This window comes from Ictidomys tridecemlineatus, chromosome 8, assembly GCF_052094955.1.
Source record: "Ictidomys tridecemlineatus isolate mIctTri1 chromosome 8, mIctTri1.hap1, whole genome shotgun sequence".
Classification (NCBI taxonomy): Eukaryota; Metazoa; Chordata; class Mammalia; order Rodentia; family Sciuridae; genus Ictidomys; species Ictidomys tridecemlineatus.
The window spans coordinates 124,545,236-124,564,573 of record NC_135484.1 but is presented as its reverse complement, the minus strand read 5'-3'; the positions used below and the strand labels follow the sequence as shown (position 1 = coordinate 124,564,573).

Below are 19,338 nucleotides of genomic sequence, written 5' to 3'. Positions count from 1 at the left end.
CATAGTGTGTCAAAATATACTCTTTACGTCTCTGTGTCTTCCCAGAACTCCTTCAGATACAGGATGAGGTTTTTTTTTTTTTGTTGTTTTTTTTTTTTTTTTTTTTTTTTTGAGAGAGAGAGAGAGAGAATTCTTTAATATTTATTTTTTAGTTTTTCAGTGGATACAACATCTTTTCTTTGTATGTGGTGCTGAGGATCGAAACTGGGCCGCACGCACACCAGGCGAGCGCGCTACCGCTTGAGTCACATCCCCAGCCCTTTTTTAAAATTTTTATATCAAATAGTCAGTGGCTGCCTACACTTTTTGGTTCATAGTTAGCCCACAATAAATGTTCCTTGAGAATATGAATAAATGAACTCTAACATTTTTTGTTAAGAAGACAAGATGAAGAGAGCTGGGGGTCCTGCTTGAACTCATACAATTGGTTGGTTACTAAGCTTGGTCTTGAACTCAGGTCTTCTGGCTCCAAATCCAGTGCTCTTTCTGTATATTGCTACTTCTGTGACTGATGGTGGTGAGGAGAGTTTGCAGCAATGGAGTTCCCAGATACCCTGACCATCCACTGGTCACTTGGGGAAAACCTTGATCAGTGGATTAAAGTTCATCTCATCTTGTCCCTTACCATCATATCTAAAGAAGCCATTTCTATTCCAAATCTTCGAAATGACTCAGCCAGAGATCAAGTTCACATGATACTTGATTTGAGTCTTGTATTTGGAGGAGGGTAATTTCACCCTCTCAGTAGCTCAGAGAGAAACTGGACCCTCGGCCCCAGAGCCCAAAGAAGGGAAAGACCTTCCCAGTGAAGGAGGCAGTGAAGGTGTAGATGTGCTCATGAGTGACAGCATTGGCAAAGGTCACCCAGCCCACCTCGTAGTCAAGAGATACCCGCACCTGCCGAAGCTGCTCCTCCAGGGCCAGTCTTGCGGGGAAGGAGGCTAGGGCAGAGACAAAGCCCCAGGCCAGCCTCAGAGCCCACACGCCCTCCTCTGGGCGAAGCCGCAGCTCCCCCTTACGCCGAACATCCTCACTCACCACACCCACAGTGCAGCTGCCCCCGTGGGCCAAGTCCACGCTCACCACCCATGTGTGTCTCCCGCCTGTGAAGCCACTGTGGGCTAGGACACAGGTGGCCCGGTCAAAACGCTGGGGGCTTTCTGGTGAATTCTGCCATTTGTAGGAGAACTGAGCCCGTTGGTGGTCCTCAGACAAGAGGAGCTTGGGGTGGGAAGTCTCGGGGTCTAGAGAGATGTGAGCTATGAGAAAAACCCAAAGAGACAAAGATGTCAGAAAACATGCTATGACCTTCAAGGACAGCCTAAAACTCTTCTTTGCACCCGCTTTCTAATGTTATGGCACCTGCAAGGACCCTCAGCATGTGCATCACCTGGGAACTTGTTGTAAATACAGACTCTCAGACTCTGCATCTCAACATGGTGCCCAGGGGGTTCCTCTAAGGAACCTCAGAGGGTGCTAGAGCCCTTATTCGGTTTCTGTCCTGCTGGGCTGCAAGAAGTACCTGCCAGCTGGACCTCCCTCCTGCTGGTACACACAGCTGCCCCTCCCCCATCTCCTTCTCAGAGGCAGAGACTTTTCTCCCCTGGGGCCCAACTTCAGGATTTCTCCCTTGCTCTCTCTCCAGGGCATGGTAACTCCTTTGCACACTTGTGCTGCCAGCAGGCTGTCTGAGTCAGACTTGACTCAGACAGCCTTGGGATATTCACCCTGCTTCAGTCACTCCAAACTGCCAGACTCTGATGACCACCTTTTAACAGCAAAAACTTTGGCAGAACCCTTCAAATTTTTACTTTTAGTATCCATACAGTGAGGAAAACCCATAAATTCAGATCTATCCATGGGTTAGGGAGCAATCCCAACAACTCTATGACTCCTCCTCCAAAGGACAGTGTCTTTAGCTGATAGATGGGAAATAACGCTGCCCTCTTTCAAACTGTCATTAATGAAATGACACCTGAGAGGGAGCAGCTCTTTGAGAATGTGATTATAATCCCAGACCAAAGTTTCCCTCATGCAAAAAGGCTTCTCTGATATGCCTTATCCCATTCCAATTTAATCTTTCTATCCACTCAACATGTGCAGATCAGAATGTGAGCTTCATGAGGAATGTATGTGCACCTGTCCTTTCATATATATATATACCATCCCTTGGTATCCATAGGGGACTGGTTCTAGGAACCCCATGGAGACCAAAATCTTCAGTTGCTTAAATTCCTTATATAGAATGGTGTAGTGTTTACATACACATATCTTCTTATATGCTTTAAATCATCTCTAGATTACTTATAATACATACAAAGTTGTAAATGCTATGGAAATATGTTATACTGTATTGTTTAGGGAATAACGACAAGAAAAAAGTCTGGCCATATTTAGTACAAACAGATTTTCTGAATATTTCTATCTGAGGTTGGCTGAATCAATGGATATGAAACCCATGGGTATGCAGGGGTGACTCTCTGTGTGTATACACACACAAATATATGTGAATATATATGCATGTGTGTGTATATGATGTGTGTGATTATATATATATGATTATGTAGTGCTCAGTGTAGAGCCCTGCAAAATTGTTTCTCCTCTTTAGGATCGCCATTCTGATGTAGGCTGCTTACCTGGCTCATAGTCCAACTCAAAGCAGAGTTTTTCTGTAAAGAGGAAATAAAACAAGATGAGATCTCATTATTTTTGAAACCAGAGAACACCCAGTGATAAGGGAACAGGTCCAGAAGAGGGAAGGGACAAGGAGAAGAACAGAAGTTAGAATCCTCTAGGCCAGCAGTTCTAAACGTAAGCTTGCATTGGAATTACCTTGAGTACTTGCTAACACACACCTGATTCACATTCCTGTGCTCTGGTGTGGGCTTCAAAATTGCATTTCTAACAAGTTCCCAAGGGGATACTGATACTGTTGCTGTTGATCAGGAGCTCCCCTTTGAGAACCACTGCCCTAGGTCTGAGTGGGCAGCAGCCATATTGCCTTGCTTACCTCTGTATCCACAGTCCAGCACATAATAAATGCTCAAGAAACATCTGCTAGATAAGTAGCTAGATTTATTTTCTATCCTGCTTAGAAATAATTTTTGGAATAGTGAAAGGTCAGCCTTTGGTTAGAGTTAAAATTTCCTTTACTGTCAGGCGAATGGGAATATTTGTGGGAAGTAGATTTATAGGGAAAATTCTTCCAGGATGATGTTTTTGTGGATGGGTCATCATTATGATGTCATAGTTGCAGGGATGCTATCTGTTTTATTTCCTTCTGGACTCTCAAGCTCTCCTCACTCTTTCCCACCAACACTCCCTGTTCCAGAAAAGGGTGGAGCACAGTTGCCACAGGGGCAGCCCAGCTCTGGGAGCCACTCTAACAGAAGGAAAGCGAAAGGGAGGGATGGATGAGTCAGCTCCCACAGGGTAGAGATAACTACTGTCACAGGTTATGGAAAACTAACAACATCCATCATCTAAAACTTATTACAAATGCCACTGTGGATTTTTAAATGACAGAATGATAGATGCTTGGCAATCATTCTCTTTTATATTATTTAATGCCAACTGATTAGTTTTGTCTATTTTTCAAATCAGTTGAATTTTTTCCCCAGAAATCTTTACCTTTGTTACCTCTCTTAATTGTCACATCATTCTGAGAGGCAGATTTTATTAAAAATCTGCAAACAAGAAAATAAAGTCACTGAAAGGGAATAAACCTCGCCAAAATTCACAAACACTTGGCAATGGAGCAGGGAGACCAATTCCAAACCCAGTCTTCATGACCACCTCTGTGGGGGCCTGGGGTCCACTTACCCAGGAACATCTTCATCTCCTTCTGCAATGGGAGGGCTTGTTGGGGGAAGTTCCGAATCCTCTGGCCCAGCTCAGGGGACACAGCCTCTGGTTTTCGACACTTTCTGGTTTCACATCTAGGGGCACAGAAACGACAGGGTCTGGGAATTATATTCCTTAATGAACACCTCCAGAGTCAGGTGGACATCTTCTAACATGGCTTGGAGACACCAGTTTTCACAGACATACTTCCTTTAGGGCAGACGACACTGCTATCTGAGGGTGTGCATCTACAGCTATAAGTGCGAATGTATTTTGGCATGTGGAATCTTACGTTTGAATGTATGTCCTTAATGTGAGGATGTTGTATCTGTGTATGGCAATAACTAGGTATGTGGTGCACGTATTTATTATTTATTTATGGCACCAAGGACTTAACCCAGGAGTGCTCTACCCCTGAGTTATATTTCCAGTCCTTTTCAATATTTATTTATTTGCAGTGCTGGGTATTGAACAGAGGGCCACACACATGCCAGGCAAGTGCCTATTATTTTTTTATTTTGGGACAGGGTGTTTCTAAGTTGCCCAGGCTGACCTCAGATTTTTCAATCCTCCTGCCTCAGACTCCTGAGTTGCTGGGTTTACAGGGTGCACCATTACACCCAGCTATATATGTGTATTTATGTGGAAAAGAAAAGAGAAATTGCATTGCTTACCTTATTAGAGTGCTTCTGATATCCTAGGGGAAAGAGAAAGGCAGAGGGGATGGGAAGGGGGGAAGAAGGATTTAGTTTCAGTTTTTCTCTATTACTTTTCTTAGGTCTACAAAAGACAAAATATCCTTTTCTAGACCTATACAGAAAAAGGACACCAGATCCATAGAGTTCCAGAACATTAGGATTCACAGGCTTTGAGGATCAGAGCCCAGCCTCTGTATTGTGTAGACTCAGGTGGTGAGGTGACTGGTCCCTGCTAGTTAGAGTCAAAGGGGAATGAATCTCATCCCCAGGTCTCCTATTTCTTAGTCCCTAGTGCACCCTCCTAAATCATGCTGCCTTTGTGATTCCTTGTTGGGTCCCCAATATCCCTCCTCCAGTTTGAGAAAGTGAAATAAATAAACCAGTAAGAATTTTCTGGCAGATGGAAGAGGCATTCAGGTTATAAAGACTGACTTGCATTGGAAGTAACACCTGACACTTGTTTGCATAATATTTGGCACTTTTTGAAGTGCCATTTCCACTTCCTCACTTCACAGAAGCCCTGTGAGATTTGAGAGATGATAGGATGGAGAGATGGAGACCAGGGAGCACAGTGTCCAGGGAGCATTTGGGAAAGCACAGCCTAAAATCAGGACCTGTAGTCCTGTGACCCATTTCCCATCTGGGATGTAGAGATGCCTGAGTGAAGGTAGCCTGGCGTAGACAAGGTAAAGATGGTAATCACAGAGAGCACACTGGGGGGCCAGGCCTCACCGTCAGGAGCTCCTTTGCTGGCCTCTCGCTCTTCTCCTCCAGCTCTTCAATCAGGGCACTAAACCGGCAGATCTCCCCAGCAACCAGGGAATCAAACTCTTCCTGTTGCTTCAAGATGTCACCATCTAGCCTCTCCAGTTGCTCTAAGAGTGTACTCTGCTGTTCCTCCAGGAACTGGCTCAGATGTGCAAACTCAGAAATCACCTGTTGTCTCTTGGTGGCCACCTGAGTCTGAGAAGGCAGGATAAGAGCCAAGGAGAATACCTCCCCCATCATCTCCTCTCCTTAGTCCTCATCTGTTTTCTTCTTTTTCCTTACTTGGTTCTATCTCCCTCTTAGCCCAGGTCCATGTCCTCCAAGGTTTGGTGGTAAAATCATAGACTTCAGCATCCCTGCCATCTCCCCAGAGAGATCTGGAGTTGTGGCATGGTTTTCTTTCCACCTGCCATCCTGTTCTGGGAACTGGACAGGACAGCACTGCCTCAGCCACCATCTGCAGGAGCTTCTAAAAGGGGTAGGGCTCAGAGGAGGTAGAGGGGACACCTGACCTCCTGTCATATAGGAAGTACACACTGTGTGCATACTACCAAGCTACTTTACAGGCAGGATCTCATTTATCCTTGCAGCAATTCATTGAGGTGGTAATGATTTTTTTTTATCTCTATTTAATAGATAAGTAAACTGAAGCTAAAGAGTTGCTTGAGCTCATATAGTGAAGTGTCACTGCCAGGATTTCAGACTCAGGATGACTTTAAAGCCCTATGCTGTGTTGCTTGTTTTCAGGGAGACCCTGGACACTGAGGAATGGGAGAGATCTGGTAATCACTTACCAGGAGGACTTGTATCCTTTTATTTTCTCTTGATTGGATTTCTTGAATCTCCTCTCTCTCCTTTCTTAGATTTCTAAGACACTTCTGTATTTGTTCCTGAGGGAGAAGGAGCATAAAATGCTAAGATGAAAAAAAAAATAAAGATTTATTAAAGGGGTGTCATCTTATCCAACCCTCTGTCTCTGGGAATGGTAGACAAGCCCTGAGTCTTCAGCACCTTGACAGCTCACACTCTTTGGGTCTTTTCCCTCTTACACTGTGTTTCAAGAGTTTTAATCTGGGCTTTCCCCTTCCTCCTGTGCCATTAAAGTCTGTGACTTGCTTTTGCCCTTTCTTCTGGTTTTTCCACTTTCTTTTGCATCTGGTAAGTGGTCTTTCTCTCTCCCTCTCTCTCTCTCCTCCTTCCCCTGTACTGAGGATTGAATCCTGGGGCAGTCTGCCACTGAGATACCCTCCCAGCCACTCTCAGCTCTTTTTATTTTTTATTTGAGACAGAGTTTCTTGATAAGTTGCTTAGACTGGCCTTTAACTTGTAGTCTTCCTGCCTCAGCCTCCCAGTCGCTGGGGTTACAGGCATGTGCCACCATGCCTAGCTTAGTAGGTGGTATCTAGAATCTGTCCTGATATACTTCAAGCTTAATGTCACTGAAATTATTCCAGCTTTCTGACATATCCAGAAGGAACTTGTACAAATAACAATGCTCTCTTTTATAGAATCAATTATCTAGGAATGATTCCATAAGGGAGAAAAAACTTGGAAAGGCAGAAATAATTGATGAATTGTTTTAAAACTGTTTGTTCTAGGATGGAATTAGGAACAGGTACATACATATAAAAGCCCACATATGCATATTCAAAAATACATATAGATTCTCACCATCAAGAGCTAATTAACTAATTAAGACATCCACACATACTCTCACTTGTAGTAAAACAATATATGAACAACAAAAACTGGCACATATCCATTTAAGAGATAAAATTATTTACTACATATTCTATCCAAACTATATATATATATATATATATATATATATATATAAATTTATTCAAAAAACATAAAATGTTACACTTACACACTTGAATACTCACTCAGATCCACACCCAAAAGACTGTTTCCCCTTGTGAACATGCAAACAATGGTACAATTACACGGTGTGTGATTGTTTCCTCAAATACAAGCCTAATACACACACACACACACACACACACACACACACACACACATGTTTTGGTCACTCATTCATTCAATAAGCACTTACTGAGGTCCTGTTGTCTGTGGGCCACAAGTAAACAATATAAGACACCCTTTAAATGATAAACCTGTGATTTTCTGTGCCTAGTTTTACTGCCTGGGTGACCATATAAGTAGAGAGAAAGAATTTGGATTCAGGATGGTCCAAATAATCTACAACTCTGCTCTGTTTCTCTTGGTCCACTCCAACTTGATCCCACTCTGGGGAGCCCAGGTCCCCCTTCCTACCCGGTAGGGACCTGCAGCATCCTCCAAGAAGCGCACAGTGTGAACCCTGTGCTCCCCGGCTTCGCGACACACCACACACAACTGCGCCTCATCATCCTCGCAGAAGAAGTAGACCTTCTCGCCGTGCTCCTGGCAGACGTCCTCCTCCTCTGGGCCCAGCGTGGCTACCAGCCTGAGGCGCTCGATGTTTTCCACCACATTGGCCAGCTGCCAGTTAGGCCGGAAACTCCCCTGACGGAAAGGCTCTTTGCAGAGCGGACAGGTGAGGGACTCCTCGGATTCTGAACCTGGGATCTCACAGTAGCGAGTGAGGCAGCCCCTGCAGAAGTTGTGGCCACAGTCGATGGTGACAGGTTCCCTCAGAGTGCCTTGGCAGATGGGGCAGTTGACCTCATCTACCAGGTTGGTCACAGAGGCAGCTGAGGCCATGCTGGTTCTGCTGGCCCTGTGCACTCCTCAAGGTCACTCTCTCTGCTTGATTAAGGTGGAAGGATTGGGAGAGCAGCAAGGGCACAGAACACACACACTCACATGTGCACACCACGGACACAAACATAGTCACACACACTCAGACAAGGCACCCACTTGCATCTCTGGTGCCAGGGTTCTGTTTTCCTGCTCTCTTGGGAACAGACACACACCTGCCAATAGCAGAAATGGAGAAAAGGCAGAGGAGGGGAGGAAAAGAGGCAGAGGGGCTCACAGCATTCCAGAGATGGCCTCAGTTACTGTCTGGACCAATGATCCTGGCCTGGGGCTTGCTGTTGCTTTCTGTCCATCCAGAGACCCTCACAGTGGAGGAGTGTGTTGGCATCTCAGCTGTCAGCTATGGGAAGAGATCAGTCTTCTTTGGGGGACAAGAGGGAGACTGGGTCCCAGAGTGATGATGCCACCCCTGCCTCCCTGCAATGTGACCAGCTGTCTCCAGGGAGATTGGAGGTATCAGCCATCCCAGGGCCTGACCGTCAGTAGGGAGGAGAGTGTGGGGACTCAGATAAGGTCCTGTGCTGGGGTGTATTTGGTGATGTCCCAACTGGCTTCCAGAGGTTTCAAATGAGTTCAAAATATACCCTGCATGGGGGAGGAGAAAGAACAATAGTCATGGCTAGCATTTCTTTATGATGACTACACACCTTATACTGATAAAAGCACTTTAAACACATCATTTTATTTATTCCACCTGTCTCCTCTATAATGCTGGTGCTATTAGGCTTTCTGCTTTGTAAAGCAGAAAGCCGAGGCTTAGCCAGGTTCCCTCAGCTTGCCCTAGGTCAACAAGTAGGAAGTGACCATGATTTGCAGGTACAGCTGTGTGTGTCTTCCGAGTAATACTGTCCAATAAAAATACAGTGCAAGCCACATATGCAATTTATTTATTTATTTACTAAAATTAAAGATGATTTTTTAAAAAAATATTTATTCTTAAGTTTTAGGTGGACACAATATCTTTATTTTACATTTATGTGGTGCTGAGAATCGAACCCAGTACCTTGTGCATGCTAGGCAAGCACTCTACCACTGACTTTACCACTGAGCCACAACCCCAGCCCCTAAAGATGATTTTTTGGTGTTTACGTATGCAATTTTAAATGTTCTGGTAGCCTTTCAAAGGTAAGCAGAAAAAAATAATTTTAATAATATATTTTATTTGGCCTACTATTTCCAAAATGTTATGAGTTCAGCATGTAATCTGTATGAAACATTATTATTATTATTATTATTAATTGTAGTACTAGTAGTAGTAGTAGTAATAGTAGTACCAGGGATTGAAACCAGGGCACTTAACCACTGAGCCACATCCCTAGTCCTTTTAAAAATATTTTATTTTCTAGACAGGGTGTCTCTAAGTTGCTTAGGGCCTCACTAAGTTGCTAAAGCTGACTTTGATCCTCCTGCCTTAGCCTCCTGAGCACTGGAATTACAGGTGTACACCACCATGCCCAGCTGTATAAAAGTTTATTAATGAGATATTTTAATTGCTTTTTTTGTGCTAAATCTTTGAATTTCAGATGTATTTTACATATACATTTCAATAGTCAGTAGCCATATGTGTGGCCCGTAGTTCACATATTTGACAATATAGCTCCAAGACTGTGCTCTTGATAGGAGTGGAGGGTAGGGGTGATATACAAAGTAGCTGGAGGGAAAAGGGGACAACAAGGAGGTGCCGGGCTGATCATGAATGGAAGGGGCCCTGATTTATCTGCAGATGCAGGTGAGCAAAGAAAGACTCCCCCCTCCCCCAATTTCTGGCTTCTTGATCTTTGTCTTGGCTGGGAGTGCAGGAAGAGCACAAGACTTGAAGCCTGGAGATTAGGATTGTCCCCAGCCTGCGGCTGTCAGCCTGTGACTTTACTTCTCTGTTTACATTTCCTTCTCTGAAAATGAAAGTAATGACACCTGCCCCAAAGGGTGGTTATTAAGAATGGACCTAATAATGTGAAAATAGTAAACCCTAGATAAATATAGTTGAATCTGTTTATCTCTTTGACTAATTGAGTTTTCTATGTGTTTTTTTTAAATCAACACATAATTTGCATTATGTTTTCTTGTCTTTTCCCACCTGCAGTTAAAATATGAAAATGAAATCCAGGATTAACCAAACTCCACTGGAGATGGTGGTCCACAGAAGTGGGGCATTTAGGAGTATAGGGAAGACCAGCATGGCAAATAAGGCATGATGAAGAAAGACAGGCAGAGGAGGGAAACCTCCAAGAAGACCTATCCGTCTGAACAGAGTCCCCCGAGTCTCCAGAAGTCGGTCACCTCCCATTCCAGTTTGGACTTTGACGCTACAGGCAAACCTCACAGCGAGTTTATGGCTCCCACCTGCTCAATCTGACAGGAAGTGGCTCCTCCCCAGTTCTCTCCACCCCACTATGGTCAAGGGATTCCAGGAAACTTCAGACGTGACCTCACGGGGAGCTCTTCTCCCCAGTCCAGGAACTAGAAGATAACAGAGGAGTGGAAAACTATCTAGCTCACCTGGCCACCTCTAGGTAGTTCAAGATGCCCTGGAGTTTGGACCCATTTAGCTGATGGGTGGTGGCCAAGGGTTCCTAGGTGTGCAAGAGGTGGAGCCAGGTGGCTTCTCCGTGCGGACATTCCTGCCTTCCTCTGTCAGCTGTGTGTTCCTTTCCTTTGGTGACGTATTTAAAAGTGACTCAATTTCAGGTAAAGGAAATTTGCGTGAACGTGGCTGAGGCTAGTGTGGACAGGCTGGGGAAGGCACCGTGATGCCTTCCACCTCCTCCCTGCAGTTGGTCCATCAGGGGGCTGCCTGTCCTGCCTGTGCAGGGCCCCTTCAGGATGCAGTAAGTGCCGCCTGTGGACACACCTTCTGTAGCCTCTGCCTCCCTGCGCATGCCCAAATGGGGGCCCAGGCCTCCGGCAGGGTCCTGCTCTGCCCGCTCTGCCAAGAGGAAGAGGAGCAGACAGAGACCCTCTTGGCCCCTGTGCCTTTGGGTCCTGTGGGAGAGATGAACTGCGAGGAGCACGGTGAGAAGATCTACTTCTTCTGCAAGAATGATTCAGAGTTCCTCTGTGTGTTCTGCCGGGAGGGTCCCTCCCACCAGGCCCACACTGTGGGCCTCCTTGAGGAGGCCATTCAACCCTACAGGGTAAGAAGCTTGGCTTCCCCTTGGCCGGTTTGGGTAGGATGGTGTGGCTGAGGAAATGGGGTGGTGGGGGAGTCTGCTTTCTAAAGCCTTCCCTTTGCCCTACAGGCAGGTCTGTCCTCTGTGTTCCCATCTCGCTGTGTGCATGCCGGACTACTGCATTTGTCTATCTAATATTACTCACTCTCAACAAACTCCTGCCTTAAGTAGTGATCCTTTTAGGGACAAGAAGTGGATCTTTGTCACCTTCAAATTCTTCGGCGCTCTGCAGTGTTCCCAGAATGTGGGAGAAAATTTATATTTGTGAGTTGAATTATTAATGGAGCCACTTTTCTCTGCCCTTTCTTCCCACAGGATCGTCTCAAAAGTCGTCTGGAAGCTCTGAGCACAGAAAAGGACAAGATTGAAGACATAAAGTGTCGAGAAGATCAGAAGCTCCACACACTTCTGGTAAAGGCCAAGCCATTTGCCACCATTTTCTCTGGGATTTTTCTTAACTGACTAGGGAAGTCTGTTGTCTGGTATCTGTTGCCTGGCGGGAAAGAACCTGGCAAACTGTTCTTATTCACTTTTCTGCTGCCACACACAAAGTCACTTGGGATCTCAGAACATCTCAGAACATCAGAGCTAGAAGTGGTTCTGATGTCCTCTAACCTAAGATCCTTTTTACATATAAATGTGTGGTACTGGAATTGAACCCAGAGGTGCTCTACCACTGAGCTACATCCCAAGACCTTTATATTTTTTGAGATAGGTGAATATATATTCATATAGAATATGTATTGAATATGTATAATATATATACATATAACATATATTTAAAAATATGAATATTTTTTATTTTGACTTAGTGAGAACTAAGTTGCCTTTGGTCTTGAACTTGCAATCCTCCTGCCTCAGCCTCATGAATTGCTGGGATTCCAGGCATGTCTCGGCACCTGGCTCCAAGATCCATTTTTATCCATTTCTTACAGAGTGAAAAACTCAGTTCCAGAAAAGTGATGCTCGCAAGGCTACATGGCAAAGCCCAGGTTCATGATGAAATGACAAAAACCTGAGTCTTTTGACTCCTAGTCCTTTACTCTTTGGCTGGAGTGTGTCTTCTTGAAAACACTACCTTCAGATGGGAGCCTTGGGGTTCAAAGATGTATGTAAGTGTCTGGATTCTAGTTCTGACACAAGAATGACCCTGAGGTCAGTAGGCTAATGGTGGGGGCTCTATCTGGCTCCCTCACACCTCTTTATCCATGCTACAAAGTTAGTCAGGAGGAAATCCACAGTGTGGAATTGCTGGTACCTTGACCAAGGAGATGGACTATCAGGACAGAAAGATCTCTCCAGATCTCGACTCCCATCAAAACATGCCCTGTAGATGGTGACCTCAGTGGCTAAAACCAGGGTCACATACTTGTTCACCAACCTGTGTTGATTTTAATCACAACTTCCTTTTGCCTTAATTTCTCTCTAAGAAATTACCATAATCATCTCCACCTAACTCTATAGAAAGTAGAGTGGAGTTTAGATAGTATTGTAGATGTGGAAGGCCCTTTGAAAAGCTTAATGTGGTTCTGAAAGCATAATGTGGCATCATTATTTGAATCTCAAGCTAATGATAGCATAGCCCTTGTCACTGGTAAATTTACTCTGAGACCTATCAATTTACATTAGTTTTATTTGGAGGATTGAATCTTCAAGCTCCTTAGTCCCTATTCCTCTTAATAAGTACATCAGTAATCCTTCTGGGAAGGCATGATGACACACACCTATAATCCTAGTAGCTCAAGCTGCTGAGACAGGAGGATCGGGGGTTCAAAGTCAGCCTTAGCAACTGTGAAGTGCTAAGCAACTCAGTGAGACTCTATCTCTAAATAAAATACAAAATAGGGCTAAGGATGTGGCTCAGTGGTTGAGTGCCCCTGAGAACCCAAAATAAAATAATTCTTCTGGAAGTCAACTCTGTAAACCCCTTCTGACAATGTCTATCTTTCTCTCCCTAACAGACTCAGATTGAAAACAAAAAACAACAAGTAGAAACAACTTTTGAGAGGCTGCAGCAGGAGCTGGAGGACCAGCGGCATCTCCTGCTGGCCAGGCTGAGGGAGCTAGAGCAGCAGATCTGGAAGGAGAGGGATGAGTACATCACTAAGGTCTCTGAGGAGGTCACCCAGCTTGGAATCCAAATCAAGGAGCTGGAGGAAAAGTGTCAGCAGCCAGGAAGTGAGCTTCTACAAGTGAGAGACGCCCCACCCCCTCTTGGGAGAGCAGAGGGATTCCACGGGAAGGGGCACCATGCTGTGAGCTGGAATGTGCTGGAGAGAGGCAGAAAGGGAAGTGAAGATTATCTCTAATGGGAGGGACCAATGCTTGTCTAGTTCCTCTAGCCCAGAGAGTCTAGCAACTTGCCCAAAGCATACACTGTGGTCGTGTTAAGAGATTGTTAAGAGCTCTTGTTAAGAGTTCAGAGAGCTCTGGGTTTGAATGTTGGTTCTTCTAGTTGTATCACTAGAGGAGTCTCTTTAACCTCTTTTATGCACAGGAATAATAATAGCAACTCCTTTGTAGGGTTTTTGCAAACATTATAAGAAAGAATCCATGTAAAACACTCCACATAGGCTGTGACCACAAAGAGAATTCCTTAAATGGAGTCTGTCATGGTTATTATGATGCTGTCTTCTGTAGGTCCCGCTGAGAACTCAAGGCTGGTCCCGGCTCTCTACCAGCTCTTAATCTTTGGAGGTAGAACTTACCCTTTAAGACTGAAACAGAAATTATCACAAAAGAACTGGCTTCAGAATCCACACTAGCAAGGAAACATGAGGTAACAGGACAGTTTAATGAGTAGGTAATAAATAGACACAACTCACTGGGGGAAAAGAGTTTTGAGCTGATATTTGAATTAAGAAAGGAGGTACAGAATCCCTAACAGGAATTATATATGGAAACTAAGTGCATGTTCTTGTCTCTCTTTTGTAGGATGTCAGAGTCAACCAGAACAGGTAGGGCACACTCCCGGCACCAGCTCCTTCACATGAATCCCCGTGACACTGCTACTACCTCCTCCCTGTGGATAGTCACCCAGAAAGGCAAAAGCACTGACAAAAGAGCCACTCCCTCACACACCAAGTCCAAACTCCCTGAAGTTTTATATTCTAAAGGTTTAGTTTTAAACTGATAGGCCAGTATTGGGAACCTATTTTTATTCCTAGAAATGGAGTAATAAATAATAATTGTGTTTTTAGGTTGATCTAGGAATATATGTAATCCACACTATTAGTAGTACTCAAAGGGAAAGTATGGTCATAGACTATGACAGGCATGGAACCTGGGAAGACTAGCCAGATTTCCCCAGATCCATTTCTCCTGCTTCCTGCAGAGTTTTTCAATGCTACCCAAATGGGACAGTTGCCAGGTGCTGAAAGGCATTGTAAATACATGCTCCTTCCTTTCCTCTCTGCTGGGTGCATTAGCAATCCTCACTAAGACTCAGACTGGGGAACACTTGTCATATGCTGTGTGGAGGGGGTGGGGGTAGGGATAATCCCACATGTCTATGAATCAGGAAATGTCTCCAAATATGCTTTCAAAGAGTGTCAGAGTCTGAGACCACAAAGGTCATTAGAGATCTTCCAGTCTGTTGCAGAAGCTGAGGCTCAAGGAGGTAAAATGCTTGTGCAAGGTCATATAGCCAGTGACTAACAAGTGACTAACAAAGCCACACAGCCAGTGACAAATAAGGGCTGCACTAGGACCAGAATCAGGGACTTTCTACTGCAACATGTGTCAATATGTACTTTCTTTCATGTCCTTTATTTATTTTTAAATAAAGGTACTGGGGATTGATCCCAGGGCCTCAGTTCATGCTAGGCAAGTGCTCTACCACTGAGTCCTGGTCCCCATCTCCTTTATTCTTCCTTCCTAGGCTCTTTCACTTTTTAAAGATCAGCACACAAATTAGAAAGAATAATTCATGTCAGGCATGGTGGGGCACACCTGTAATTCAAGTGGCTTAGGAGGATAAGGCAGGAAGATTGCAAGTTCAAACCCAGCCTTAGCAACTTCGCAAGGCCCTAAGCAACTTCGCAAGGCCCTAAGCAACTTAGTGAGACTCTGTCTCCAAATAAAAAAAAAAATTAAAAGGGCTGGGGATGTGTATCAAGGGTTAAGTGCCCCTGGGTTCAATCCCTGGTACCAAAATAATAATAATAATAATAATAATAATTTAATAAATAATAAAATTTAAGGCTGTTTTTCAAATTGTACAGCACTGCCCTCTAGAGGCTGACAGTTCCAAATAGTCTTTTAGAGGACCAACCCTCCATTTCTTAAGGAGTGGTAGCCATTAGTTCCTGTAAAGTCTATCTGAAGGGCCTGTTGCATTAGTAACTGTATCTTTCTATCAAAGGTAGAGAAATTATACTCCATCTAATTATTCACCACAGCCAGTAGGACCAGTTTTTAGTTTAATTGTAGTCCTGTTTGGTTAGTATCACCCAATTTTTGAGAATTGGACCTAACCAATTACCAACTTGTCTGCAGTTGTGAGATGAAGACTTTTCTGAGTCAGGAGACCATTTCTTCTGACCTTATCAAGAAGATTCGTGACCTTCACAAGAAAATACTTGCCCTCCCGGAGATGATGAAGAAATTTTCAGGTAAAGGGGAAGGGGTTGAAGCTTCATCCACTCCTATTAGGTGCCCTTCTGCCTTCCATTCATCTACATTTTTTTCCTACCTTTAAAACCTGGCTCAAGTGTCTTCCCCCCCAAGCTTCTCATAGTGACCCCACTCTATTCATGGAAGTCATTTCCCAGAGTATTTCCTCCTTTCCCTGAGGATAGGCACTGGACTGGAAGTCCAAGAATGTGAGGCCACTTCTCTTCTATTAGACCACAGCAAACGAAGAGCCTTCCTCACATTGTCCCTGTCCTCATATTCAGGACAACTTGCCCTGGGAGTGCCTTTAAGAAACATTAAATTACAGATCTTTCTATTTCTGCTTCCCTTAGAAAACTTGGTGCGTCATCTGGAAACAGATTCAGGTAAACCACTAAGGGTTTGGGGAGCCATTCTTCACTTATCCTTTCATCCTGGGCAGCAAACAGAGCAATTATATGCATGCATTCTGGAGCCTGATTGCTTGGGTTCTCTATTTTGGCTCTTGCTAGCTTTAGGGTGCTGGGCAGATTATTAAGCCTCTTCATCCCACACTTATTCTATAAAATGGAAATTATAATAGTGCCTACCCCATAACGAGCTGTGAGGATTAAAGAGCTGATATACACTCAAAGAGCTAATATAATCCCTGGTACATAATAAATGTTCAATTAACATTAGTTACTTGTAAAGATATTATTCATTCAAAATTGCTAACAAGGCCTTGATTTTTGCCTGGTATTGTGCTAGATTCTCCATAGGTTTGAACAATATTGTACAATTTTCAAAAGAAAGCATTTCCTTTTGTGTGTGTGGGCGGGGGGTGGGGAGAGTACTAGGGATCTACAACTGAACCACATATTCAGCCCCCTGCTTTTTTATTGTGAGACAGGCTCTCACTAAATTGCTGAGGCTGGCCTCCAACTTGTGATCCTCCTGCCCAGCCTCCCAAGTTACTGGGATCACAGGCATGTGCCACCATGACTGGCTATAGCATTTACTTTTAAGTTGGTACTTAATTTAGAAATTATTTACACAAGCATTGTGTCATTCTGAAATATATCAGTGATTTTTCTAATGTGAGAGGGGAAAAAAACAACATCTAAGGATCTTGTTAAAACAGATTCTGTCTTAGTTGGTCTGGGATGGGGCCCGATATAATGTGTCTGACAAATCCCAGGCTATGCTGCTGCTGCCGGCAAAGCCGCTACTCTTTGGGAAGCAAGCACTGCTTGGTATTTAGGTAGAGAAGTTGCCATTGTCTGTTTTTACAGAACAGAAGCAGAAACTGAGATTCAGAGGAGCAGGCCAATGTCAGGTTACAGCAGGGCCCTGGTTGCTGTCAGTTCTATTGATGTCTGCGCTCTCCTTCCTCTAGGGATCCTCACTCTGGATCCTCAAACCGCCAATGCAAGCCTGGTCCTCTCAGAAGACAGAAAGTCAGTGAGGTATACGCGGAATAAGCGGAACCTGGCCGACAGCCCCCAACGCTTCGATAGTTTGCCGGTGGTGCTGGGCTCTCCAGGCTTCTGCTCCGGACTCCACCGCTGGCAAGTGAAAGTGCAGCTGAGCGATGGAGGCGGCTGCACCGTGGGAGTGGCTGCCGAGGAAGTGAGGAGGAAGGGGGGGATGGGCCTGAGCACCCAGGAGGGAGTCTGGGCCGTAATCATCTCGCACCAGCAGTGCTGGGCCAGCACCTCCCCGGGAACCGACCTGCCGCTGAGCGAGATCCCTCACTGCATAGACGTCACCCTGGACTATGAGGCGGGGCGTGTGACCCTCCTAGACGCAGACACCCAGGTGCCCATCTTCACCTTTACTGCCTCTTTCTCAGGCAGAGTCTACCCTTTCTTTGCAGTCTGGAAAAAAGGTTCCTGTTTGACTTTGACGTAGGAAGCACCACATAGCAGAGACAGCAGCGCCCTAGGACCCAACTCTGTCTCTGTCCCTGGCTGGCCAGTGAGGCAGGTGAACATGAGATCTTGGAGTCTAGAACAGTAGTTGTTTTTATTTTATTTATCTTATGCCTTTCAGTTTCCTCCCGTCCTCACCTGATACCTCACACTCTGACAGTACTCCTGGGAGTGGAGAACCAGGGGTGCATATGTGGCAAAGCTGGGAGCCAGTAGGTTTTGGGAGGAGAGGGGGAACAGACTTTGTGTGTGTGTGTGTGTGTGTGTGTGTGTGTGTGTGTGTGTGCGCGCGTGCGCGCGTGTGCCAGGGATTGAACCCAAGGGTGCTTAAACACTGAGCCACATCCCCAGTCCACATTTTTGTGTCTTATTTTGAGATGGAGTATCACTAAGTTGCTTAGGCTTTGCTAAGTTGCTGAGGTTGGCCTCAAACTTGGGTCCTCCTGACTCAGCCTCTCCAGCCACTGGGATTACAGGCATGCACCCCTGCATCCAGCCAGACATAAATAAAAATTTAAAAGGTTCAAAATAATCATCATGGGAACGGTTTTGTTGGGCTTGCTTTTACCATTGACTTTATTTTGATACACACTAGGAGATGTCTCCACCTCTATGGAGACTTCTCAACAGCCCTTTGGGTCATTTCTTTAGATTTGTAGAGAAGGTTCTAGTAAAGTATGTGGCCTACAGACTTTTGTATTTCATGTGTCTAATCTGTCTATGGGGACTTGGAGCTGAGGTAGAGGTGCCATAGTTTGGATAATGAGTGTTCCCCAAAGACCTATATGTTAAAGACTTGATCCCCAGTATCGCACTGTTGGGAGGTGATGGAGCCTTTAGGAGGTGAGGACTAGTGGAATGCCTTTAGGCCACTGGGGTAATCTGAGAGGGCACTGTGGGACTCTGGTCTCTCCTCTTCCATTTTGTTTCTTGGCTCATGAGATGAATGGTTTTGCTCCACCAATGGCTCTCACATGATGTGTTGCCTTGCCAGAAGTCAAAAGCAATGGGGTCACTAAATCATGGACTGAGCCTTCAGAATCATGAACTGAATGAACCTTTTCTCCAAATTAATTATCTCAAGGATCTTATTACAGTCATAGAAAGCTGACAAGTAAAGGGAGGGAAGAAAGGTACAGAGGGTCTGATCATTCTGTGATCAAGACATGATCCTGTCTCTTCTTCTACTCAAAACCTGTCTGTTGACAATGGGACAATCACCAGACCCTATTGTTTAATAAAATGAAACTTTTGTTCAGATCTAACCAACTTCCCAAATATTTATTATTCCTTTTACTATTATGTGGACATTGAAACAGATCACACATTAAAATAACTTTGCAAAGCAAGTGTTTTAGTCAGTGTTTTTCGTTGATATGACCAAAAGACCTGACAAGAAAAACCTTAGAAGAGGAAAAGTTAATTTTGGGGCTCATGATGAGGAAAAGATTAACATTAAACAGAGACGAGTGGGGGGAGAGAAAGGGAGAGAGAAGGGAAAGCATATGGAAATGGTAGGAGACCCTCAATGTTACACACAAAATTACATATAAGAGGTTGTGAGGGGAA

The 19,338-nt window shown here is 44.6% G+C and overlaps 2 protein-coding genes across 2 annotated transcripts; one reads left to right on the top strand and one right to left on the bottom strand.

Moving 5' to 3' along the window:
* Positions 1-125: 125 nt before the first annotated feature.
* On the bottom strand, positions 126-11,917 carry Trim10 (tripartite motif containing 10). Its single transcript, XM_013364542.4, has 7 exons — positions 7,587-11,917; positions 6,104-6,199; positions 5,274-5,504; positions 4,518-4,540; positions 3,823-3,938; positions 2,637-2,669; positions 126-1,259 (listed from the first exon to the last, which is right to left on the bottom strand). The coding sequence occupies exons 1-7, from the start codon at positions 8,013-8,015 to the stop codon at positions 742-744; spliced, it is 1,446 nt and encodes a 481-aa protein (XP_013219996.1). The 5' UTR covers positions 8,016-11,917; the 3' UTR covers positions 126-741.
* On the top strand, positions 10,823-18,461 carry Trim15 (tripartite motif containing 15). Its single transcript, XM_005338830.4, has 7 exons — positions 10,823-11,206; positions 11,558-11,653; positions 13,204-13,434; positions 14,177-14,199; positions 15,740-15,855; positions 16,210-16,242; positions 17,235-18,461. The coding sequence occupies exons 1-7, from the start codon at positions 10,823-10,825 to the stop codon at positions 17,747-17,749; spliced, it is 1,398 nt and encodes a 465-aa protein (XP_005338887.2). The 3' UTR covers positions 17,750-18,461.
* The last annotated feature ends 877 nt before the right edge of the window (positions 18,462-19,338 follow it).